Raw genomic sequence first — 26,008 nt, 5'->3', positions numbered from 1 at the left:
ACTAAAGGACATTGAAGAAAGACAAAATTGAAAATCTAATTTTGTAAAAAATATTTGTATAATATTCCAATTCAACTTTTCCCTCGTTCTTAATTCGTCAACAGGATCCTTAAATTACATCATGTAAAAAATAGGAATAATTATTCATGTTGACTAATGTAATTCCAGCTGTATCATTTGTTGACCTTCTAGAATGGTACTAACCACATACATAGAGAAGGGTTAGTCAACAAAAACTATCACTCAGTCACTCCGATTATCGTGTGATAAATTTTTTTCTTAACCCATCGATAACAAAAGAGAATATAACACTAAAATATAGAGCTTGATATTAATTGAAACTTGATTCATTAGGTAGTTTAATAAACTTGATTCATGAATTAAATGAACTGAATTTGAACTACATAACTATTTTTTATGTTTATTATTATTATAATAGCATGACTAATGCATTTTTTATATTTATTATTATTATATATATAAACAATGAATTAATTAATTAATTACTTAAGTTGTCTAAATGAACCAATACATACTGAACTGAACAATTTATGAACTTTAATTGAATAGAATTTGAGCTAAAAAAATAGTTTGTATCAAACTCAAATCGAATTTCGAACGGAACAAATCCTTATCGAGCTGAACTGTAGTTCAACTCGATTCGTTTCTAGTAATAACTTAGGAAGCAAAAAACACACTACTTAAAATTCTTTAAACACATGTTTTGTAAGAAAATATAATTCTTTTGAGTTCCTATTCTAAGCATTAGAGATAATATTAAGAAAATGAACAATAATATATCCTTCTAAATCAGCATATTCATAAGAAATTAATAAATATCACTTATAAATTAATTAGTTATAAACTAATCATTTATAAATACATAAGTAGAATGATTAGCAGGAAGATTTGAAATCTGGAAAATACTAAAAATGCCACTTTATTCATTAAAACAGCCTCATTGAGTTGCCTTTTTCAAAAGAGAGAGAAAATAAAACAATAAATCTTAAAAATAAGAGAGAGAGAATAAAACAATAAATCTTAAAAATAAGAGAGAGAGAAGCTAGTTAGAAAGTAGTGATAATAATGGACAAAGTCTCTGCAACCAAGTTTGACCCTTTTTTTCCTATTAAACACTCACGCGCCTAATTCACATTCTTCAAAACCCTTAAATCAATTCAATTTACCCTCTCACTCTTCACATTTTTCTTCTTCACCCACTCTCTTTTGCTCTTTCTCTAAACAATTCACCACTTTCCCTTCCAATTTCGCCATACCCATTTCGTAAAGTCAAGTTCTTTATCATTTCCTTCAATAATCATCACATTCATTGGGGAAATTTTTTGAATTTGAAGTTTTGTTATATTTTGATTCAAGTTTCAGCTGGATCTCAAATTTCTCAGATTTCAGAATACCCAATTGATCTAAACCTCGTAAAGTTCAAACCTTTTTCGATTTCTCTTCATGGGTAATTGTTGTGCAACACCACAAGTTCCACCAGGGGAAACGAAAAAGAAGAATAAGAACAAGAAAGAGAACCCTTTTGCGATTGATTACGGAAACGGCACCGTTTCAACAGCAACAAAACTCACCGTTTTGAGCAACCCCACGGGTGAAGAAATCGAACTCCGATATGAGCTTGGTCGAGAACTGGGTAGGGGTGAGTTTGGTATAACGTATCTTTGCACTGATAAGGAATCGAGTGAGGAATTTGCGTGTAAATCAATATCGAAGAAGAAGCTGAGAACTGCTATTGATATTGAAGATGTGAGAAGAGAGGTTGAAATCATGAGGCACTTGCCTAAGCATCCTAACATTGTTACTTTGAAGGATACTTATGAGGATGGTAATGCTGTTCACCTTGTTATGGAGCTTTGTGAGGGTGGTGAGCTCTTCGATCGGATCGTTGCTCGCGGCCACTATACGGAGCGTGCCGCTGCTGCTGTCACCAAGACTATTGTTGAAGTTGTGCAGGTATAAGATGTGTTTGGATTAACATATTTTGTGTAATATTGAAGGAAAATAAGTGATTTTTTTCCTAACATTTAATTGAAACCAGACATTGACTTTTGGGGTGATTGGATCTGCTTCTGAATAAGGAGTTTTTTGGTGTTAGATCTGTATTTAATAAGCTAATTACCTAGACAAAAAAGATGGAGAAGTGTACATGGAAACTATGGGGATAATAAGACTTCTCTAGAGTGGACCATGTCTCTCTAGAGTGAGCAACTATGAGTCCGTTTGCGAGTTGGGTTTTGGAGGGGAAGGAAAGGAAACGAAAGGCTTTAGAACCATCTCACAAATGTAATTCATGGCTCTCAAGCCTTCCATTTCCCTCCAAAATTCAACCCGTAAACAGACCCTAAGGTGTATCTAGTGGTGGATTGGTGGATACATTAAATGTGTAAATGGTGGATAGAGGTCTAAAGCATTGAGGTCAAATCCATTAAATGAACTAACAATGGATACAACCTTGCTAACTTTAGGGCAAACTCACCTTAGAGGATCCTTATCCAAAACTATGTATAGTTTTTAATAATTTATACAAGTTTCAACTTTTGTCTGGGTGATGCAGAATCATGATTAACGGGATATTTATATTATTAATGAGACTTACTATAGTATCTAGTGGTAAAGAGTTGGTTTATGAAGCTCACTTTTTTGCAAGTAGACCATATTATCATGTGTGCAACAAAAGCATTATATGGGCTGCTTAAATCCGGAACCTCCGAAGTGCTTGGCTGTGTACTTTTTTCTAGTTTGTATGTGGGTTGTGTTCTTTGCTGTTCATATGCACCGATGTGCTTGGGGGTGAATTAAGCATGATTGTTTTGTATTTTATTGGGTTTCAGATGTGCCACAAACATGGTGTGATGCATCGGGATCTCAAACCTGAGAACTTTCTGTTTGCAAATAAGAAGGAAACGGCAGCTCTGAAGGCTATCGATTTTGGATTGTCAGTGTTCTTTAAACCTGGTAATGCATTTGGCTACCAATTGATTCTCAATGTTGTTGCTTGCTTGATTTTCAACATTTTGTTGCTGCCATCGATTTCCAATTGGCTGAAGTTTGCCATTTTATGCAGGGGAAAGATTTAATGAGATTGTTGGAAGTCCATATTACATGGCTCCAGAGGTATTAAAGCGAAACTATGGCCCAGAAGTAGATATCTGGAGTGCTGGAGTAATTCTATACATATTACTCTGTGGTGTTCCACCCTTTTGGGCAGGTTAGTTTTTGTCGTGAATATTGTTTCTTGGTATTGCATTGACTAAAATCTTGAATGGTCGATTTTTAAGTCACTGCTCTGTGGAGTTCATGCACATAATGTACTGCAATGTGTAAAATAGCCATAGAAATGGTTGGGATAAAGTTCAAATGATTTTTTTTTGTATTTCATTTTGGTCAAGAAAGTGTGGCTTGTTAGTTACTTTATTGTTTTAGATTTTTCTCACTGTATTTACATTTTTATGTTTGATATAATGATATTAAATTAATCAAGATTTTATGATTTGAATTGTTTATTTTTGCTCCTTCACTTCAGTGCTATTCTATTACATCATCATTTCTTGCTCCCCCCTGTTTTATTAATATTGTTCTCTAAATCTTCTCTCTCTCCCTTTTGTAAAATGAAGAAACTGAACAAGGAGTTGCACAAGCAATTATACGATCTGTTGTTGATTTTAAAAGGGACCCTTGGCCAAAAGTTTCTGATAATGCAAAAGACCTTGTGAAGAAGATGCTCGATCCTGATCCAAAGCGGCGGCTTACTGCACATGAAGTGTTAGGTAAAATCTACTTCATATAGAATGCTTTCGACTGATGAACAAAGTTTAAACTGTCTGGAACATTTTCTGCTCAGAAAACTATCTTTTGTTTATTCTTCAAATTTTGGACTATTGAAATGTGGGGATGATAACATAACTTGTTAATGATATGCAGAGCATCCATGGATACAAAATGCAAAGAAAGCTCCTAATGTTTCATTAGGAGAAACTGTTAAAGCAAGGCTGAAGCAATTTTCTGTAATGAACAAGCTTAAGAAAAGAGCTTTAAGGGTAATGTTCTTAACAACATTTGAATATCCCTTGAAGATTCGCTTGTGAAATATTCATCAATACAACCATTCTAATTCATGGGTAATTATTTTTTAATGGTTATTGTTTAATGTGAACAGGTGATTGCCGAACATTTGTCAGTTGAAGAAGCTGCTGGAATAAAAGAAGGATTCCAGGTTATGGATACAGGCAACAGAGGCAAGATTAACATGGATGAACTTCGAGTAGGGTTGCATAAACTCGGCCATCAAGTTTCAGATGAAGATATCAAAATTCTTATGGAAGCTGTGAGTATTATTATTACCCTTTATCTTGAATCTTTGCTCCACAAATGATAGGTTGAAATACCTTTATCAAATTTTGAGAGTCTTTAGTTTTTCCAGCATATTGTCTTTGAATATGTCAAAGTAAAAGCAAACTTGGGCATGTTTAATAATTGGTATAACTCCAGGAATTCTCGTTTGTCCCGGTGTTTCTCCCTTCTTCAAATGAAAAAAAATGGCATTTCCTCAGTTTTACAAGAATGCTTCATAGTAAAAGTTGTCATATGCTATTTACTAATTAACATATATGCCTTCAACTTCTAATATTTGGGGTTTGCTTATACAGGGGGATGTAGATAATGATGGGTACCTAGATTACGGAGAGTTTGTAGCCATTTCCGTTCATCTGAGAAAGATAGGAAATGACGAACACCTTCACAGAGCTTTCCAATATTTTGATGAGGACCAAAGTGGTTATATTGAAATCGAGGAGTTGCGTAAAGCCTTATCTAGTGAGGTTGAGACAGACAGTGAAGATGTCGTTAATGCAATTATGCATGACGTGGACACAGACAAGGTCCGTATATTTTCACCTTCTAGATCAATTTTCTTTTTTGTTTTTTGCGTTGATTCTTAATTTTCTACATGTTCCTCAATGTTCTTTTTTATGGAAGAAATATTTTATACTTGTTACCATTTTTGCATTCTTTAACCGTTGTGAGTCTTCTCATATAGTATTTTTGCACCTATATAGTGCTACATAGTGATTTAAGTTTGGGTTTTGTTAAGTGTTTAAAGTCTCACAGAAGTTAAGCATATGTGTAAAGAATCTTACATCAAATCATTTCATGATGTTGGAACACCATGTTCAACTCGACAAACTTCACACTCCTAATGTCCGAGTGTGAAGGGCATGTCCGGTCAAGTATATGAGCAAATAATAATATGTAATGACTTTGACAACCCTCGCCGAGTTAAGTCGAATTGCTCCAACTGGTTTTAGTAAATAAAGAAGTTGACATTAATCATTCATTATCTACAGTTTTATTCGGAATCACAGTTAACCTTATCTCTACGAAATTGCAGGATGGTAAAATAAGTTATGACGAATTTGCTACAATGATGAAGGCTGGCACAGATTGGAGAAAAGCATCAAGGCAATATTCACGTGAAAGGTTTAACAGTCTCAGCCTTAAATTCGATCCTGATCCAAAGCGGCGGCTTACTGCACATGAAGTGTTAGGTAAAATCTACTTCATATAGAATGCTTTCGACTGATGAACAAAGTTTAAACTGTCTGGAACATTTTCTGCTCAGAAAACTATCTTTTGTTTATTCTTCAAATTTTGGACTATTGAAATGTGGGGATGATAACATAACTTGTTAATGATATGCAGAGCATCCATGGATACAAAATGCAAAGAAAGCTCCTAATGTTTCATTAGGAGAAACTGTTAAAGCAAGGCTGAAGCAATTTTCTGTAATGAACAAGCTTAAGAAAAGAGCTTTAAGGGTAATGTTCTTAACAACATTTGAATATCCCTTGAAGATTCGCTTGTGAAATATTCATCAATACAACCATTCTAATTCATGGGTAATTATTTTTTAATGGTTATTGTTTAATGTGAACAGGTGATTGCCGAACATTTGTCAGTTGAAGAAGCTGCTGGAATAAAAGAAGGATTCCAGGTTATGGATACAGGCAACAGAGGCAAGATTAACATGGATGAACTTCGAGTAGGGTTGCATAAACTCGGCCATCAAGTTTCAGATGAAGATATCAAAATTCTTATGGAAGCTGTGAGTATTATTATTACCCTTTATCTTGAATCTTTGCTCCACAAATGATAGGTTGAAATACCTTTATCAAATTTTGAGAGTCTTTAGTTTTTCCAGCATATTGTCTTTGAATATGTCAAAGTAAAAGCAAACTTGGGCATGTTTAATAATTGGTATAACTCCAGGAATTCTCGTTTGTCCCGGTGTTTCTCCCTTCTTCAAATGAAAAAAAATGGCATTTCCTCAGTTTTACAAGAATGCTTCATAGTAAAAGTTGTCATATGCTATTTACTAATTAACATATATGCCTTCAACTTCTAATATTTGGGGTTTGCTTATACAGGGGGATGTAGATAATGATGGGTACCTAGATTACGGAGAGTTTGTAGCCATTTCCGTTCATCTGAGAAAGATAGGAAATGACGAACACCTTCACAGAGCTTTCCAATATTTTGATGAGGACCAAAGTGGTTATATTGAAATCGAGGAGTTGCGTAAAGCCTTATCTAGTGAGGTTGAGACAGACAGTGAAGATGTCGTTAATGCAATTATGCATGACGTGGACACAGACAAGGTCCGTATATTTTCACCTTCTAGATCAATTTTCTTTTTTGTTTTTTGCGTTGATTCTTAATTTTCTACATGTTCCTCAATGTTCTTTTTTATGGAAGAAATATTTTATACTTGTTACCATTTTTGCATTCTTTAACCGTTGTGAGTCTTCTCATATAGTATTTTTGCACCTATATAGTGCTACATAGTGATTTAAGTTTGGGTTTTGTTAAGTGTTTAAAGTCTCACAGAAGTTAAGCATATGTGTAAAGAATCTTACATCAAATCATTTCATGATGTTGGAACACCATGTTCAACTCGACAAACTTCACACTCCTAATGTCCGAGTGTGAAGGGCATGTCCGGTCAAGTATATGAGCAAATAATAATATGTAATGACTTTGACAACCCTCGCCGAGTTAAGTCGAATTGCTCCAACTGGTTTTAGTAAATAAAGAAGTTGACATTAATCATTCATTATCTACAGTTTTATTCGGAATCACAGTTAACCTTATCTCTACGAAATTGCAGGATGGTAAAATAAGTTATGACGAATTTGCTACAATGATGAAGGCTGGCACAGATTGGAGAAAAGCATCAAGGCAATATTCACGTGAAAGGTTTAACAGTCTCAGCCTTAAATTATTCAAGGATGGTTCATTGCAACTAAACAATGAAAACCAATGACAGTAGAAGACTTTAGAGATTTATGCCAATTTTTACTTTGTGGAAAAGAAAATATGATAAAGAAGTCTTGTTTTATTTTGTAACCTCTTCATTGTAATTCTTTTCTCTAACTTTATCATATATTCCTTAAAAAAGAACCCATTTTTGGATGATATAAGTAGGGATAATGGTCCTAGCAGTGAATGTGTATGTGTGGTTTTGGAGGATGTCTTTGTTTTTGGTTTGTTAAGGTTGTGGTAGGAGACAACATGAGAGAATGGAACATTGGATAAGTCTTCATTTGTGGATGTAAATATTTTAGATTGTCACTCTCTTTATAAAAGTATTCTGCTACTTTTATGCAATCCTTGGCTGTTTTTTTGAGAAAAAAATGTACCTGTAACTCTATAAGAGTTTTATATACTGTGATTGATGTGTCAAATCGTATATAAAGTGTAATATCTATGAATTGTCAGTGTAAAGATCTATATATAGTCAACATATCATTTATTATTTATTTGAATTTTCTTTGAAGAGTCAATGATGATTAATTATAATTACAATATATGAAATTTATATACGCATTCATTATTTTCTTTTCTATATGTATATTTTTATATATATATATATATATGTATGTATGATAGCAAATTAATTATGAGAATCAATAATATCAATGATATTTTAGCATGACAACAACAGTTGAAGAATTCGAAAATGACTAAGTGACTGATCACTAGTTCCTTTTATGTGATTCTGCCACATAAAATACATTTTATAATATCACTTAATTTATATGTATCTGTTTTTTTAAGTTCCAAAATTATCTTATGTATGTTTTATGGTTAAGATTCTTGTTAGTAAAAATTATAATATGTGTGCTAATTATTTATTTTTACAAAAATATTTTTAAAACTAAACAAAATAATATACTATCATACTTTAGTGTCTAAAAGAGATAAATGAGAATTATATGACGAAATACTTTATTTTTATGGATGTTTTTAAATTATTCTAAACAACGGTTTAGTACATCAAGTTGGAAGCTCAAAATTGAAAGTTGAAACTGATTCAGAATAATTACTCACCATATATAATACACTACGTAAATATATAATCAATAAAATAATTCCTCACTATATAACACATACATAATCTATTCATTATCTTTTAAATATTTCAGATACTCATATGAAGAAGGGTATTTGTTTGATTTTATAATTTTAAACATATATTTATATATATAATAATAATTTTTGGTATTATCAATTATATTACTTCACATTTTAGATAAGGAAATAATCATTTTCGGAGTATTAATCAATATATACATTAATATATTATGATTTTTTCTTTTGGGGAATATATTTAAGGTTAAATAATTAAATTTGTGAAATTGTGAATAGAGAAGGTTCTAGTAGTCGTGGTGGTTGGGTTAGGATAAAATTGTATTCTATTCCATTCTCTTCCTTTTCCGTGTTTGGTCAACTGAACCCGAAGAAGAAGAAGAAGAAGAAAACGAAGAGGAAGAGAATGGGGACTCCTGAATTTCCAGATTTAGGGAAACATTGTTCTCTTCCTCATTGCAAACTCATCGATTTCTTACCCTTCACTTGCGATCGTTGCAACCAAGTAACTTCATTCCCCTCTCTCTCTCTCTCTCTCTCTTTTTCATTTATTAGGTTTTTGTTTCGATCTTAATCACATTCCAAAACAATGCTGCACCGAATACAATTACCGGATTCTGCTTTCAAACAAATAAACAGCGTGTGAAAATGATTTTCAATGAATATATATACATATTATGATTTTCTACGGAAATTGAAAATTATATATATTATTATTTCGAATATCAATTGCAGTAGAAATATAGACTCAAATACTACTTCTTTAGGATCTAACTATAATCTTTTTATTGATATCAATATTGATTTGATTTGTTATAATGTGGATCAAGTGTACTCCAAGGACAAACCAATTAGTAATCAATTTCAATTTTCAACTGGAATTGAGATAGTCATCCATTGCATCATAAATATGTAACAATTGACGCTGTTAGATAGAAAGTTGAAATTCTGGTATGATTTAGTTGCTGTAGGTGCATTTATCGTGTACCGAAACATTCCTAGGGTTTCATTCAGTTCATGCTGAGTTATACTTTCACAAACTGTTTTTGTGTTCATAAATCATATAACATACCTTATCGTAGGTATAAGCATGCGGTATTTGGCTTATGATTTAACGTTGGGTTGTATATCAGTCAAACGATTTTCTTAGTTCCGATAAGTATTTAGATTTCTTAAGTTCACGAGGCTTCAAAAATTGAGTAGTGATTACGTTTGATGTTTTTATGAGAATTTGCCGAACTGATGGTATGGAATTATGGATTACTATTCTCCTTGTGTTCAGTTTGAGAATTCTTTGTTTGAGCTTAACTATATCTTTCCAATCTCTTGCAGGTATATTGTTTGGATCACCGAAGTTATACCAATCATCAGTGTACAAAAGGCAACAAACAAGATGTCACTGTTGTTATATGTCCTCTTTGTGCCAAAAGTGTTCGCCTAATTCCAGATCAAGATCCGAACATAACTTGGGAGCATCATGTTAACACTGACTGTGACCCATCGAATTTCGAGAAAGTCACAAAGAAGAAAAGATGCCCTGCCACAGGATGCAGAGAGATCTTAGTATTCTCAAACACAATCAAATGCAGGGACTGCATGGTAGACCATTGTTTGAAGCACCGGTTTGGACCTGATCACAAATGTCCTGGACCCAAAAAGTCGGAATCAAGCTTTTCTTTTACGAATCCTTTTAATAGAAGTGCAAATGAGGAGTCAAAACCCAATTCAACCCCAGCCGCATCTTCTAAATGGACTTCAAGTCTTCTTAACATGGCTTCTAACATTCGAGCTTCAGCAGAACAAGCCTGGCAGACAGCAATAGATGGGGTGGGACAGAGCAGCGGCAGTGGAAACAGAAACGATCAATTGGAGCAGTGCCCTCAGTGTGGTGCAAAGTTTTCGTCGGTCACTACTTTGGTGGATCATGTGCAGAAGGTTCATGAAAGGAATGGAAATCGATCAAAGGTAAAGAAGGTGCCTGTTGCAGCATGTCCTAAGTGTAGTAGAGGATTTGTAGACCCAGTGGCCCTTGTTGAGCATGTTGAAAGGGATCACGGTGGTAGTTCTAGATAGCAGGCATGGAGTTAAAACAGAGTGGAATTTTAAGTTGAAGAAATTGCATTTTCTTTAATGGATTATTGAAGTTTATACACATTATTATTTTATAGCCAGAGGATGTGAATATGAATTTGAAGATGTTATATTTATAGACAACAAATTGTTGGCGACTTTGATTAATTCACCCATATTTCTTTATAATATTGTTCCTTCATGCTTAGAATCATATTGTTTGAATTATCAGTTTCAGTTCAGGATTAAGCTGTTTCAAGGCCATGTGTCTAGCAAGACTTTCCAACTTGCCAGTATTTTGTGACCTTAATTCAAACAATATGAAATCTTCTTTGTTGCCAACCTTTGCTTGAATTATTTCATTTTCCTTTTAGAATTGAAATGTGGTTCCTTTAATTTCTGGTACATAATGAACTGTACCACTTTCTTCACATGCAGATATAGTTAAGAGCAGCAGTGACTTATATAGTTATATGGTATACCAGAACATTAAGCTATACTTGTGACATGATGTCCCATATAGGTATATATCAACTATTTTTGTTAAAATTAGTCATGCCTTTGTATATACTCCAGGCTCTAGCTACTTTTTATCTTTTGGAGTGTCCAAATACCTTGTTGCCCCCTTCCAGATATGTTATACTTCTGATAGCCTCAACATAACAGAATGGAAGATGAAGAAAATGAGAAGAGAGCATAAAGAAATTCCCCATCAATGCTCCTAGTGATAACATTTGGATGCAATCCTTATTGACTATTTCACTCAAGAGATAGATAGATAGCCTGATCAATGTCTTTAACTTTGCAGCATCATGGATTAATGGATCACAAGTTACAATGTCCAGTACACAACCCTTGCAAACCATCAAATCTAATACTTTCATGGCTTCATTCATTTGATTTTCAAACAATAACCACTAATCAATGAGTCATAGGTGACAACATCAGGCTCTACCCCTATTTGAACCATGTAACCTATCCAGTATGCTTTTAGCCCCCAATAAAAATCCCTCTTTGCAGCATTTACTAAAATTGTAAAAGTTTGCACCTCTGGAAATATTATGTTTTGCATCATGTTGGTCACTAGTTTTGCAGCCAGTAGTAGTGACTCAATTAAATCTCATACAATACGCAATACATTTCTGAAGTTACGGATTCGAGTTGTAGAAATATATCTAAAGTTACGGATTATATCTCTGAAAGAACAAAGACTGCAAAAATATTTAAATTTAAAAAACCAAAATTATCATATGTCATGTCTGAGTTTATACATTGAACACAAAAGACCATTAACAATGGTGTTAAAAGTAACCAATGTTGGTTCCATACCAATATAACATGTAATACACTCATAATCTATATATATACTTCTATAGATATTACACTTATAATCTATAAAGGCAAATAATCTATAAAGACAAAACATAATGTAACTATCGTCATGAACTAATTTCCAATCCCTTATTTTGTCCTTAACATTTTTTGTTTTTTCTCACAAAAAAACCCATATAATCATAGATAACTACTATTAATACAATAATCATCTATGTCTCACCTTAACATAAAGTACACCAAATCAAAAGAAACATTATGATTATCTAAAATGGAATATATAAAAATTGAATACTTAATAATAAATACTTCCTAACATAAAATATATGAATGCTAATAATAATAATAATAATAGTAATAATAATAATCAAGTTATTAATTAGTAAGAAACAATGGGGGAAGAGAGAAGGATGGTGGAAAATGGCCACCCAAAAACAGTTTGCACTGTGAACAATTATTGTTTGAATTGAACCATCTTTGTTAATTTGGGAGCCTCCAACACCATTGCCAGACCTTCATTTTCCCCCCTTTTTACAAACAATTCTTTCTGCAACTTCTTACCATCATCATCATTTCTTCAATTTCCCATTTTCCACTTTTCTCTCTCTTCATTTTATTGTTATAAGCCACAACAATACAAAACATTCTTAAGAGTTTTAAGGGATTCCCTCATTTTCTTGCATACATTGGTACGAGGTGGTACCTGGTACCAATGTTTATGACATTGTTTTTGGTCCTACATTGTTTTCCCTTTTCAGGCCTAGCTTGATTTTCTTCAAATTTTGTTATCTGCATCCTGGTTGGTGAATTTGAAGGGTGCCCATTTGAGGTTTTAGCCTTTCTTTCCCTTCTTAGCAATCAAAATCAAATTTTTATTTTTGGAAGGGAAAGAAGGCACACAATTTCAACCCAAGTTGTTGTTTTTTTGATAAAATATTTTGTTGTAAATTCCTTTATCAAATTGCTTGATTTTGGCATTTGAAAAAATGAGTACAATTTCGGGTGTAGTTTCGCGGCAACTTCTGCCTGCTTGTGGCACTCTTTGTTTCTTCTGCCCTGCCATGAGGGCAAGGTCCAGACAGCCAGTGAAGAGGTACAAGAGGCTCATTGCTGATATTTTTCCTCGAAACCAGGTTCGATGTATTTCGGTTTTATGTTAATTCTTTTGCTCTTGTTCCATGCTTCTTTAATTATGTCACATTGTCATTGCAAGAGTAGTTGCTTTTCCGGCCCTTACATTTATAGTTAGGCCTTGCAGGAGGAAGCAACTTCAGTTAACTGTAATTCATGTTAGTTTAATCTTTAATGTTCAATTTTGATGTTTAAGTATGTCAGTGAATTTGAAGTCATACATTATCTATTACTGAAGATTAGGAAGCATTATATCGAGGATACTAAAGGACTGAAGCAATTTTCATTCTGCGTTTTGTCATGAATAATCTCCCTCAAAGGCTTAAGTTGTTAGGTGAAGGCAAATGAATGGTTTATTTATCTAACATGATGCCTCATGCCAGGGTCCTTTGGGCTTCAGTCGTGTACCCTGCACAGGTCCATGTACCTCGTGCATAAATTTATATTTTGTTTATTAGTAGAATGGAAACAGCAATGTTGGAACTTATACTACTTGTTCATAGAGATTTGAGGCTATGCCACTATGCTACCATGTCACGAACCATCTTTCCTAAAAGCTTAAGTTGTTAGGTAAATACTACTTGGTCATAATGGCTTCACCTTTATATATCTTACATGTTTCTAATGTTTTTGAAATGGAAATGCTTGTTTTGCTTCCATGTAGCTGAACAACACAGGCATGATATGTACTAATTGAAAGATACATGGTTACATCATCGTCATACATAGTATTTGTCTCACAAGTCACAAGATGTCTCTTACTGTTCCATATTGATCCTATTTTTATTTTTACTTTGAGTTGACAGGAGGAAGGTCTGAATGATAGGAAAATATCAAAACTATGTGATTATGCAGCCAGAAATCCTTTACGCATCCCAAAGGTATAGAATCTTTCAAAAAAGCACTAAGAAATGTTGATATATCATGTATTGTGTGAATTGAGAGTTTAGGTTGATTCTCACGTATGTTTACTTAGATGTAGTTCTACACAATGAAATTGTATATCTTGTTATATATGAAACTTATTAAGATAGAAGAAAGTTACGGAGTGAAATGATGAATAATCCTTTTGACAGAAAAGAAAAAAAGAAGGTAAAAGGGGAATTAAAACTTCTTGTCCATTTAGATTGTTACAATGAAGATCCAAATTAAACCATTGGAGAGAGATCACCTTAGAGATCTATTAGAGAAGCTTAAACATTACAGGAAAGGTAGTTCTGTATATAAATATGCTTCCTCTTATGGTAATCATAATGTCCATGTTACAACTTAAACTTCTCCTCTGTTCTCATGTGCAATTCTTGTGGAATCCATTTTCATTAGGTTTGCTATAGTATTTATATACTCGTCAACCTGCCACAACTTTCTTCATTCCTATGGGTTTAACTAATAAATATGTCTCGAATATATACCAGACATAAAAATCCTCGCCTTTTTACTCTGAATGACACAACTTTAAAACAAAACCTTCAGTGGAAATCAAGAATGTTATTTATGCACCCTTTTTTACTCTAGTTATATGTTTCTTTGATTTCTCTTATATAACAATTTTCATATCCTTTCAAGTAACTAAATTGAAAATTTCGTCGGATTAATTTATTAAGAAAAGCTCCAGTTTCCAAGTCCTTAAAGTTAAAAGGTTGTTGCAATGCTCACTAAAATTATATAATTGTGACCAGATCGTGACGGCCCTTGAGCAAAGGTGTTACAAGGAACTACGAAATGAGAATTTCCGTTCAACAAAAATAATCATGTGCATTTACCAGAAATTTCTGTCTTCTTGTAAAGAACAAATGTGAGTTCATATCTCTCCTACCTTTATGCTTACACGCAGATGGCTTTGTATATGTCTATTGAGAAGTTTTCCACTAATGATGCCTGAACCATTTGAGGTTTGTTCGAAGAGTGGTTACTTAACTCGTCACTCTCTCTATTATTATAATTGAAAAACTGGTTTTCTTCTTTCTTGTAACAAACCCTTCTTAACTTTTCTATATTTTGGGTGGTAATGGGCTAATGGGTTCTAATTTTACTTTCAGTTCCTTTTGGGATCTTTGCTTAACTTCCTAGAATTAAGCGATTTAAAATAAGTGGTGGATTAATTATTTGTGTGTTTATTTTTAGGCCACTATTTGCGAGTAGCCTGCTAACTATTATTCACACACTGCTCGATCAATCGCGGCAGGACGAAATGAAAATTGTAGGATGTCACATTCTTTTTGATTTTGTAAATAATCAGGTTGGTTTTACTGGCATGCCCAGTGGATTAAACATATATAATTTTGACTGCACTTTCTTACTATCCTTATAAATTCTGACTGGTGAAACACTTATGAGTTGCATATCTTTTCAATTTTTCAGACTGATGGAAGTTACCTGTTCAACTTAGAAGGTATTATCCCAAAGCTTTGTCAATTAGCTCAAGAAACAGGGGATGATGAAAGGGCAAAAGCTAGCCGTTCAGCTGGTTTGCAATCCCTCTCATCAATGGTATGTATTTCATGATTTTATCAATGTTTTTAATATTTGTATAAAAAATTGGTCTTGGACAACGGCATGTTGCATATTTGTCAGGAACCAAATGATCTTTGTGCTTGTACAACACGAGTTGGAGTTTTTATTTGTTTCTTTGGCATGAGTTGTACCTTTCATCGGTTCCCAATATATTAATTTCCATGGGTATTATTTTGATATTTTTGCATACTTTCAAATAGTTGTGTATAGATATTGTTTTTTAGAGAGGTCCTGTGGACCGTGGTAATAAGGAGTACAAGAAAGGAAGGGAATTGCAGAAGTGGAGAAGAAACTAGTGTGAGTAGCATAAGGGAAATGTGGCCAGCACTTGGCGAGTGTGCATTGTAACAACCCGCCTACATGGCAGGAAACAAAATTTTGGTAGCGGGAGTAGGATAAAACGAGAAGGGAGGAGAGGTAAAGAGTATGAAAATTGTGAGCAAGTTGTTAGTTGTTCTTGCATTTACATTTTTGTCGATCAGAAGTTCTTGTTTTTAGATCAATGCCTTTTTTCCTTTTCTCCGGAAAGCTCGGGTCATTGATTGTGTCATTTATGGTGATCATGTTAAATTGTAATTTCTTATTTTGTTTGTTTGCTTTGAGATTAGGTAGCTCTAAGTTACCATGTGAAAAATCTGGAATGAAATTGATTTTACATTCTCTATTGTAGTATTGTCTCCTGCTTTTTTAGTAAAGTTACCTCCTTTCTTCAACGTAAGTATAATTTGTATACATATCCTTTATAATTAATGAACTACTTTACTCTGTAGGTTAGGTTTATGGGTGAACACTCTCACATATCAGTTGAGTTTGATAATGTAAGTATCCTTTTAGCTTCCTCGCTCTTATGACTACTTATATATTTTTATCATAACTGCTGATGATGGCTTTTGAGATTTTCTCTCCGAGAGATTTTTTTTAAGTAGTTTCAGCAACTTGTGAACGTATTATTTTGTGTCATCTGCTTATTTTTCTGCAAATATTTCCTACTTATTGGTGTGCCACATAATGAAATTATAATGAATATGAGGGTAGAGTTCACTTGGGAATTGAAAATGACCTTTATTATTACTATTTTTTGGAGAATCGAGAAAATACTTTTGTAGGAACTACTACCAATTGCTTTTTGAATAGTTTGCACCATGCCTTGGTCTGTGGCCATCTTTTGTAAAATTTTACTACATATGATTGCACTTCTATCAGTCAATATCTAAGTTCCTGAATTTCCAAAACTATATTTGACAAATCAATTTTAGGAGTCTAGAGCTTCTATTACACCATGTGGCGTTCCTTATACTTAATCTTCTGTGAATTTTCTTTAATATCTCTCCAACAAGACATTTTTTTCTTATTGGCAAAGTTTCACACTATTATTATGCCAGAGCTTTAAAAGAGTAAGGGAACTTTATTCCAATTCGAATCATATCTATATTCTCCCTCGAATAACTTAATATCAATTTATTATGTACTGGTTCATTCCTTACTTCTTGATAAGTTAAGTGTGGCTGATTTTTCTGTGACTGTATCCTCGTATATATTTTTTATCGGTGTTAATTAATATATTAAATATCTAGTTTGACCATAGTGAAAAATTATCTGTTTCATAACAGATTGTTTCTGTTGTCTTGGAAAACTATGGAGGTCCTAAGGAAAATTCATCAAACCTTGATCATGAGGAACAAGGTCCTGAAAATAAGTGGGTCCAAGAAGTGATGACAAATGAGGATCAAATCTCACCTTTGCTAGATATCAAGAAGAGGAATCCATCCTGGAGTACAATTGTTAACGACAAAGGCGAAGTTATTGTCCCAGAGTAACAGTTCTTATCAGCTGAAAATATTTGAAATGGATTATGTTATCTGTTATATTTTCATCACCTTTCAATGATCGGCATTTCATAAATTCATGCAGGGAACATGCCAAGAATCCCCATTTTTGGTCTGGGGTTTGCCTACATAATATGGCCAACTTAGCCAAGGAGGGCACTACCATACGTCGTATAATGGAATCTTTATTCAGATACTTCGATGATAGAAGTTTATGGTCTATAAACCATGGCCTTGCCTTTTCCGTTTTAAGGGATATGCTCTTTTTAATGGATGATTCTGGTATACTATTTTTCTTATTTGACCATAGAGTTCTTTGATGTCATATAATCTTTAGTTAGTTACTCCTGCTTTTCTGTTTTTTGTTTTCATTTTCTCCAATTATGGTTGTTGCAGGCAAAAATACACATGTTTTGCTTTCAATGTTAATTAAGCATCTGGATAATAAAACTGTCCTTAAAGAACCAAAGATGCAGTTAGACATAGTTGAGGTGACCACTTCGCTTGCCCAATATGCAAAGGTCCAATCTTCTATATCAATAATTGGTGCATTAAGTGATGCGATGAGACATTTGCGGAAGAGCATCCATTGTTCCCTAGATGAGTCAAATCTGGGAACTGATGTGATCGATTGGAACAAGAATTTCGGAGAAGCTGTGGATAAATGCCTTGTTCAGTTATCAAATAAGGTTCCTTTCCCCCAGTTTTCAATCATGTTTATACTTTAACACTTTGAATGATTAACTTGTTGGTTTTATGCTGTCTTTCAAACTTTGATATAGTATTACTACTGTAATTGGTTATTTGATTTACTCGAAAAGAAGAGATCTAAGCTTCTACTCGTGAACAGGTTGGAGAAGCAGGTCCAATCCTTGATGTTATGGCTGTGATGTTGGAGAATATCTCAACTATCACGGCAACATCCAGAAGCACAGTTTATGCTGTCTATCGGACTGCTCAAATTGTAGCTTCCTTACCAAATTTGTCTTATCAGAACAAGGCAAGGAATGAATATCTGTGGTTTAGTTCTCTCCTCTATGGTTTGCTACTTTGTGTTTCATGGAAAAATTTGGTACTAACACTCTTCTTTCCTTCCTCAGGCATTTCCTGAGGCATTGTTTCATCAACTATTCCAGGCTATGGTCCATCCAGATTATGAAACGCGAGCGGTGGCCCATCGCATCTTTTCTGTTGTTCTTGTGCCAACCTCTTTTTTCCCTCGGCCATATGCCAAGACACTGGGCCTTCCACGGACACTCTCGAGAGCAGTCTCTGTGTTCTCTTCTTCAGCTGCCTTATTTGAAAAGCTAAGACTAGAGAAGCGCTCTTCAAGTGAAAAATTACATCAATATAACAAAGAAAATACTAGTGGAGAGATTGAACCAGCTAATAGCAAGGGTGGAATCCTAAACAAATTGAAGTCAACCTATAGTCGGGTGGGTAGTGTGAACAACCCCCCTCTATTGACGATGGAAGATGAAATTACTGCAAACAATGATAATAAGAACTTGGTGAGTCAATGACGAGTGTCCAGTAAAGGTTTGGTTGTGGTTTTATGGTTTTAGCTGTCTTTGACTTACTAAGAAGCCCAAATAGTTAGATGATTGTTTCTCATGCTTCAAATATATCAATGTGGGTGATATAAACCCTACTCTAACTCGAGTGTTCTGATTTTAATTAGCTTGAATTTGTTTTATTACCACGGTTAGCATTATTGATCTTCTTTTCATTTGAATACAGGACTCTGCAAGCCTCAGGCTGAATAGCCATCAGATAACTCGATTGCTATCATCAATTTGGGCACAGTCTCTCTCTCCTGAAAATATGCCTGAAAATTATGAAGCAATTGCTCATACATACAGCTTGGTGTTGCTTTTTTCTAGAGCTAAGGTACTAATGTCAGTCATGTTGATTGTACTCTTTTTTCTTATATGATCTCCCAATATTTTTTCTTCTTGAAGGGGTCCTGTTAGGCTCAATAAGGCTAGAGTACGGATAGTTAGTTTAGTGGGTCGTTGAGTTAGTTGGGCTGGTAGTTAGACAAATGGATTGATGGTCAAATACGTAAAATTGTATAGGATTTAGCATTCTTTGGATTTGTGAAGTTGTAAATATAACTTCTGCTTAGTTGAGAAAGGAGTAACCTTTGGTGGAGAGTTCTTTCTCCTTATTCTGTCCACTGTCAGTCAATTAGTAAAGTTGTTCTTCCTTCTCTATTTTCTATTAGCTTCTCACTTTCGATTGTTGGGTTCCTTACAGGTCCCTTCTATTTGTATCGTGCCATTGTTGCTCTCTTTTTTAATGATACCTGCAAGAGTATTACATTATTACTAGTGCTTGATGGTATTTAATGTTCAAATTTCCACACAAAAAAAGAGAGAAAGAAAAGGGGTAAATGCAGGAGAGAATAGATGGGCAATGATTTCAGGGACAAGTCAATAGTTACATTCAGAAAAACAAAGTTAGCTGTAAATATGATATGCTTTTTAATTTTTGTAGCAGCTCTAGCATTGCAGCATATTTTGTGGGTTGGTTATTGATATTTGATAGTATTGAGGTCTGTGTCAGGAAATTTTTTACAAGTCCCTTGACCGTATTTTTGTGATCCACAACTTTGATGTAATATCTTTATTTTTATAATTGTAATACTACTCTACTGCCTGAAAAGTGTCCACTGGACTAATTTCTGCTGCTATTTATATTTTCCGTATCGACTATGATGCTACATTATCATGTTGTGCTTAGGAATGTATTATGGAACATGAACATTCATGATCCGACTTGAAGTTTTAAATTATTTTTGCTAAGATGCAGTGTACGTTTTTGCATTGTTTTAGTATTATACTTCTAGAGTAGAGAAAATGTTTAAGGCTGTCTTACATCATCATTGGCACCAACTTCTTTTACATCTCTTTTTTTAATGAGTGGGATTTTATTTTCCTTTAAAACAATTTTACAAGTTTATGTTGTCTTTTCAGAATTCATTTCATGAAGTCATAGTTCGGAGTTTTCAGCTTGCCTTTTCTTTGTGGAATATGTCTTTTAAAGAAGGTGAGCTTTCGGTCATAAGTCATAACTGTCCTTGGCAGAGAATCAAGTCTGATATGGAATGACACTTGATTTACTATTTCTTGGATCTATTAATGATAGGCATGGATTATCCAACATATCCCATGTTGTTATTTGAAAATCCCATCATAATTATTTCTTCTTACTCAAATTTATTTGGACTTTAGTGCATGATAGTGCTGGTTAATCATGTGCACTTAAAAGACCTCGTAAGGCATGCTTTCCTACGTTCTGTTACGTGTTAGTGTGATTACGAGGCACATTAGTCAATTGTTTTTACAGTGATCAAAGGCTTGGAGTTGGTGGTTTCTGGTGTAGGTTATTCGGTACTTTTTAGAAAGCTTCAATAGTGTTCCCCTCTTGATTAGAAGATTTCCTGTAAGTTTCTCGGGAGGGTGGGAAAATATCTACTGCGATGTGCGTATTCTTAGTTTTTTTCCCTAAAAAACTTGAAGTGAAAAGGATGCGTGAATTACTATAATGGCCATTCAGTTGGTTGTGAAATGCTGGATTGTGATTGATATACTGATAGGAAGCCAGTGCTTTTGATGAAGTTCTCATGTTGTTTCCCTATGAAAGTAAAAAATAACTGTTGTATTGGAACGTCAAGCCTTTTAGCTATTAATTCCTACATTTTGTTGCAGGGGAATTGCCACCATCTCGTCGAAGATCACTTTTTACTTTGGCAACTTCAATGATTCTGTTTTCTTCAAAAGCATGCAACATTGTCCCTCTTGCACATAGTGCCAATGCATTGCTTATAGAAAGGAAGGTGAGACTTTTATGAATGCTTCCGTCATCTTGCCCCTCATTGTAAGCCATTATGGACGTCTCAAAACTCTTTTCAATGTGCTTCATAGGGACAATAGATTAAAAATTTAAACAAAGAGCATATTTTTTAATCTCAACCATGTATGATGTCTCAACTCGAGTAATGAAATATCATGCATGGCAATTAATTGGTGATCGATAATGGAAAGTAATTTGCCTGTAAAGAAATAATCCTGTATTTTCGTTCCTGACTTTTTTGTAACTTTCTTTATGGGATTCTTGAAAGTAAAGCTTGTTATATATCCTTAATGTCTTCATACTATGGACTCTCAGGTTGACCCCTTCCTTCATTTGATTGGAGATTACAAGTTGCAAGCTGTCAGCTCTGCACCTGAAAATCTGACCATCAAGTATGGATCCAAAGAAGATGATCACCGGGCCTTGGACACACTTTCGGATTTATCTAATTTTACACACCAACCACATGAAGTCTTTGCTCCTGAAATCATTAGGAGCTTGGAAGTTTTTTCAAAAGTAAATCTTTCACTTGTTATATATACTTCTGACTTCCTGAAAGTAATTTTTGGTTTTTTTGTGAAAAAGTAAAATATTTTGCAATATGAACCTTTGGACTTGTATGCAGACTGGATCATCCTCAATAAGGGAGCAGCTGCTACAAGAATTCTCACCAGATGATATGTGTCAACTTGGATCTCGATTGGCCATGAATATGCCAGAAAAGGTGTGTGAAGTGGATTTCTGAAATGACAGATTTTGGGTGGAGCTAATAATAGTTATATGTTTGTATTTTCTTTACCTATGCTTTTGAGCTGTGACTGATTTAGCCACTTTCACATTTACAGGATGCTTCGGTAATTTCAATTGACGATGAGTCTATTCACGGCTCATTTGGAAGTCAAACAAAACACAATCCAGGATTGTTCATGGATATCCCTAGTATTATCGGTGCTAATCAACTTCTAGATTTAGTATGTAACCCATTTCTTACCCTTATACACTTTTGTTTTCCTTGGGTTTTATTTTCAAGCACTTTTGTTTACACTAAAAGTTGCACTGCACTTTATGAGTATAGGTTTTGGACCCATCTCATCAACCTGGGAGGGTTTCTATATCAACTTCATATAATATGTCGTATGAGGATATGGCTGATAACTGTGAGGTACTTCTGATTGGAAAGCAGAACATGTCGAGATTGATGAGTACTCAACTGAAACAAGAATGTTTGGTGGACTCCTTTTTACCAAATCATGATACCAAATCGAAAAATCTGGGTTTATCATCCCATATAGATGCGAGTTATCAATTTCAGAAGGTAATTCGTCGGTTTTATATTCCATACGTGTATTAAACATTTCATAAAAATATATCCACATTATGCCATGTTTGTTACCAAGTTTTATCACATTGTTGTTTACATATACAAGTTTTAAATGGAATATCTAACTAAGTTTATATAAGATGCAGGTGGGAAATCCTTTCCTTGATGAGAATATTGCTGTGGATTTTTACAAACCAACTTCTGATCCTGTTCCGATGTTGTGTGCATCCGAATATCAGAATCTTCCTTACCTATTCAAACTGCCCGCAACGAGTCCCTACGATAACTTTCTTAAAGCTGCTGGTTGTTGATCCTGTAGTTTTAGTGAAATTACATTACCGGGTAGTTAAGAAATCATAAGGGAAAGGGTTCTAAGAACTATAATATTGCTGCTGCTGTTTTGGTCATAATGTGTTGAGTTTGTAAATTTTGATATTCAATTGTTTATAATGTTATTATTCACTTAATCTCAGTATGTGATGACTGAGAAAAAGGTACATGCTATGCAGCACTTGTATAGTTTAATTTATTGCATTCTTTTTCCATGTACATATAAAGAAACTACATATTTGTTTTTAATGGTAGAAATATTTACAAGAAGTAATGTTGACTCAACACATGTGAGAAAAGTGGGTTTTGACTTTTGAACTATGGTTTTCTCTATATTTACAGAATTATTTTCTTACAACACTGCATAAATCTAATGATTTCATAAGATAGGAATTATATTGAAGAATTTTAACAATGGTGTAGTTGCAATATTGATACCAACAATGTTACTTTCTCATACACACATTTCTCTCACATGGATGTAGAGATGTGAGGGGAAAATGTGCAACAATTATTTTTCTATCAAAAGTTATAGATTAGAACATCAGAAATGAAGAGATTAAAATGTTAAAAAAAGAATTTGGACCAAAAATATATATGCTTACACCTATATCTTTTTGTATTGGATTGTGGGTCGTATTCACGAGTAATCAAATATTTACAAATTCTGTTATTTATTTTATAAATCATATATATATATATTATGTGAATTATATATCACAATTTTTTGTCACTATAATTTATTAGCTAAAGTTTATTATGAAATACTCAATGTTTCTTTTTAAGTGTTAGTCAAAGTATTTTTATACAAACTAGTGGATTTTTTTTATGTTAAAAAAATTCTTATCATGCTATTTTCTCAACTATTCTTTTTCTTATTTAATTTCACAATTATTATTTTTCCATAAAAATAATTCATATTATTTTAAAGTCGAGAATAAGAATTAAACATGAAAATTAAAAAAACACTTCCCACATATCAAAGGGAATAATATATTTTGTTGGATATATGATTTCAAAATGATAAAAATTTATGATATATAATAATACCCCCAAAAAAAAGTAAATTTAGGAATATTTCTTATATCATGAGCTATTATAAAGATAGAAACCCCTATTTTTTAGGTACCAGTTTCAGGCACTTTTTGCTTCTTTCTCTCAGGTCTTAACCCTAACCTTTTTCTTCTCATTCTCAATTCCAATTTCCGATTCTATTACCTCTCTTTTCGTATTTAATTTTTCTCATATTCATTTTATGCTGTAAATGTCTTCAATTTTGTGTTTATTTTTTATTATCAAAGATGCTCTTTTGAGAAACTTCTGATTCATTTCTTTATGAGTTTTTAGCGCTGCTTTTAGTACATAATTCACCATCTTATAACTGTATTAGTACGTAATTTTAGAATTGCTGCAACATGCAAATAGAGGGGGTTTGATTTTTGATGATTTTCTATTGATGTATTTCCATTTCCTTTACTCTGCTTGACGTTATTGTTTTCTGCAGTTATTCATAATAATTGATGTAGATATTGCATAAAGTTGATATTTTTGGATCTATTTGTATTAGTTCAGGAGTGGGTATCAATCAAATATCCATGTGCTTCCAATTGTTAGGATATTTAGCCTTTATCTATAGTATGAAGTTTTAGTGTCAAATTGTCACACTTGTAGTAAATGAGTAGGATTATTGGGCTGTAGTTTCCCTGCCATGCCGACTGTTATGTTTACACGCCGTTAGCGTCTAGCTGCCTATGAATCAGGATCCTTTCCGGTACTGGAGAGACAAATTCTTATTTTTGTTTTGCTTTTAAGGGTAAAAGTGCTATGGCGTGTCATTTTTGCTTTTGTGTTTGATAGCACTTCCTTTTTTCATCGTTGTTGTCTTTGCAATTTTTCATGGAATATCCTTTTGGTATAGGGAGGTCTCTCCCATTTAGCTCTTCCTTTGAGTTATGACTGATTAATTCGCTGTTGCTATGTGCAGTTTGTTCTTTAACCATGTCAGGCAAATATATCGTATCTGCTATAGTTGCATCATTTGGAGTTGCGTATGTCTGTGATCGTATCATTTCAGACCACAAGATATTTGGAGGTAAGTTGTGCTTTGATTCAATTTTCTTGTCGCTGATTCAACGGCATGTAACTGCTGACTTCTTTCTCCAGGTACCACCCCTGGCACTGTTTCAAACAAGGATTGGTGGGAAGAGACTGACAAAAAGTTTCAGTCATGGCCTCGTACTGGTGGTCCACCGGTGGTCATGAATCCCATAAGCCGCCAAAATTTCATCGTGAAGACTCGCTCCGAGTAGTGAATCTTGTTAATTGATTCAGAGTTAATCAGGTCATCTTTTTCATGTGATGTCTCTATAAATACTACTTATGTTTGAGGTCAGCTAGCTATGGAAGTTACCATGTCATTGTTTTTATGTATAAATAAAATGTTACTGAAGCAACCTTGTATTGTTTGTGATATGTATTCTTCGTGTATTCAATGAAAACCTGAACCTAATGCTTTGGTAAATGTTTGTTTGCAAAATATGTTTGGAATTCACAATTGATGAATTATGCCTCATTGTCAGTATTGTGCATCAGCTTTCCGTGATGCAAGCATGAACTGCTACATATGTTCTGGTGTGGATTACCGGTAGGACAGGTGGGGGCAACTGCGCCTGCCGAAATTTTTAAAGTTTTATTATGGGGAGGATTATCATATTTTCCGGTGCATTAGTAATTTGTGCATAAAGTGAACCCTTTGGTCATGAAGATATTGACTGCATCCTTTATAATCATTTTGAAGGAACACATGTATTGATTTGTGGTTTTTGACATAATATGATAATCTTCACATGCTCATAGTCATAATTCCTCAATTAGAAGTTAAAAATAGTAGTGGATTCTATGTTGGTCCATTTTTTTTTATTTTTCAACAATTCAACATCTTTTGTGTTCCTATTGTGTTTTTATTGAACCTGAAAGTGAGAATTGTTGTGGCAACCAAACAATGTAAAACTATGTTCAGAATTTGTTTTGAAACATAGCACTCCCGATTTAAATATCTAAGAATTTTTATTGACGTGCAATTTGTAGCATTTTAAATCAAGTGTTGAAGTATTAGAAACTGTAAAGCTTCAAAAGATGTGCTAAAGATAATTTGTGTACAATATCAAACTTTTTGTTTCCT

At 33.7% G+C, this 26,008-nt stretch overlaps 4 protein-coding genes across 7 annotated transcripts; all 4 read left to right on the top strand.

Annotated features, from left to right (window-relative positions):
• Positions 1,134-7,683, top strand: LOC109348228 (calcium-dependent protein kinase 32-like). 2 transcript variants are annotated; one of them, XM_019588532.1, is made up of 9 exons: positions 1,142-1,974; positions 2,853-2,976; positions 3,086-3,229; positions 3,636-3,788; positions 3,943-4,058; positions 4,178-4,345; positions 4,668-4,898; positions 5,408-5,496; positions 7,273-7,683. In XM_019588532.1, the coding sequence occupies exons 1-9, from the start codon at positions 1,465-1,467 to the stop codon at positions 7,337-7,339; spliced, it is 1,602 nt and encodes a 533-aa protein (XP_019444077.1). In that variant the 5' UTR covers positions 1,142-1,464; the 3' UTR covers positions 7,340-7,683. The 2 variants fall into 2 exon arrangements, with proteins under 2 accessions (XP_019444078.1, XP_019444077.1); XM_019588533.1 differs by lacking the exons at positions 5,408-5,496; positions 7,273-7,683 and adding an exon at positions 5,176-5,401 and having other exon boundaries at positions 1,134-1,974; positions 4,668-4,942.
• Positions 8,765-10,857, top strand: LOC109348229 (zinc finger AN1 and C2H2 domain-containing stress-associated protein 16-like). Its single transcript, XM_019588535.1, has 2 exons — positions 8,765-8,950; positions 9,778-10,857. Exons 1-2 carry the CDS (start codon positions 8,852-8,854, stop codon positions 10,516-10,518), a joined length of 840 nt encoding a protein of 279 aa, XP_019444080.1. The 5' UTR covers positions 8,765-8,851; the 3' UTR covers positions 10,519-10,857.
• On the top strand, positions 10,764-25,405 carry LOC109348230. 3 transcript variants are annotated; one of them, XM_019588536.1, is made up of 4 exons: positions 10,764-10,808; positions 14,194-14,197; positions 24,812-24,919; positions 24,991-25,405. In XM_019588536.1, the coding sequence occupies exons 1-4, from the start codon at positions 10,779-10,781 to the stop codon at positions 25,134-25,136; spliced, it is 288 nt and encodes a 95-aa protein (XP_019444081.1). In that variant the 5' UTR covers positions 10,764-10,778; the 3' UTR covers positions 25,137-25,405. The 3 variants fall into 3 exon arrangements, with proteins under 3 accessions (XP_019444081.1, XP_019444082.1, XP_019444083.1); XM_019588537.1 differs by lacking the exons at positions 10,764-10,808; positions 14,194-14,197 and adding exons at positions 21,947-21,951; positions 23,966-23,989; XM_019588538.1 differs by lacking the exons at positions 10,764-10,808; positions 14,194-14,197 and adding an exon at positions 23,966-24,055.
• On the top strand, positions 12,230-23,073 carry LOC109348227. Its single transcript, XM_019588531.1, has 19 exons — positions 12,230-12,980; positions 13,785-13,859; positions 14,658-14,773; positions 15,103-15,217; positions 15,340-15,468; positions 16,263-16,310; positions 17,103-17,305; positions 17,404-17,600; positions 17,715-18,007; positions 18,169-18,318; positions 18,419-18,829; positions 19,059-19,208; positions 20,297-20,369; positions 21,032-21,159; positions 21,492-21,692; positions 21,802-21,900; positions 22,022-22,147; positions 22,252-22,491; positions 22,644-23,073. Exons 1-19 carry the CDS (start codon positions 12,834-12,836, stop codon positions 22,806-22,808), a joined length of 3,066 nt encoding a protein of 1,021 aa, XP_019444076.1. The 5' UTR covers positions 12,230-12,833; the 3' UTR covers positions 22,809-23,073.

Source organism: Lupinus angustifolius, chromosome LG05, assembly GCF_001865875.1.
Source record: "Lupinus angustifolius cultivar Tanjil chromosome LG05, LupAngTanjil_v1.0, whole genome shotgun sequence".
NCBI lineage: Eukaryota > Viridiplantae > Streptophyta > Magnoliopsida > Fabales > Fabaceae > Lupinus > Lupinus angustifolius.
The sequence above is the reverse complement of the archived record's forward strand: the minus strand, read 5'-3'. Positions and strand labels throughout refer to the sequence as shown.

Excerpts from the sequence above, each read along its gene's own strand:
- LOC109348229 (XM_019588535.1), top strand. The coding sequence starts at position 8,852 with ATGGGGACTCCTGAATTTCCAGATTTAGGGAAACATTGTTCTCTTCCT. Across the intron at positions 8,951-9,777 it reads CTTGCGATCGTTGCAACCAA|GTATATTGTTTGGATCACCG; the intron begins GTAACTTCATTC and ends AATCTCTTGCAG.
- LOC109348230 (XM_019588536.1), top strand. The coding sequence starts at position 10,779 with ATGTGTCTAGCAAGACTTTCCAACTTGCCA. Across the intron at positions 24,920-24,990 it reads AGACCACAAGATATTTGGAG|GTACCACCCCTGGCACTGTT; the intron begins GTAAGTTGTGCT and ends TTCTTTCTCCAG.
- LOC109348228 (XM_019588532.1), top strand. The coding sequence starts at position 1,465 with ATGGGTAATTGTTGTGCAACACCACAAGTTCCACCAGGGGAAACGAAA. Across the intron at positions 1,975-2,852 it reads CTATTGTTGAAGTTGTGCAG|ATGTGCCACAAACATGGTGT; the intron begins GTATAAGATGTG and ends ATTGGGTTTCAG. Across the intron at positions 3,789-3,942 it reads TACTGCACATGAAGTGTTAG|AGCATCCATGGATACAAAAT; the intron begins GTAAAATCTACT and ends AATGATATGCAG.
- LOC109348227 (XM_019588531.1), top strand. The coding sequence starts at position 12,834 with ATGAGTACAATTTCGGGTGTAGTTTCGCGGCAACTTCTGCCTGCTTGT. Across the intron at positions 18,319-18,418 it reads ATTTGTCTTATCAGAACAAG|GCATTTCCTGAGGCATTGTT; the intron begins GCAAGGAATGAA and ends TTCCTTCCTCAG. Across the intron at positions 18,830-19,058 it reads ACAATGATAATAAGAACTTG|GACTCTGCAAGCCTCAGGCT; the intron begins GTGAGTCAATGA and ends ATTTGAATACAG.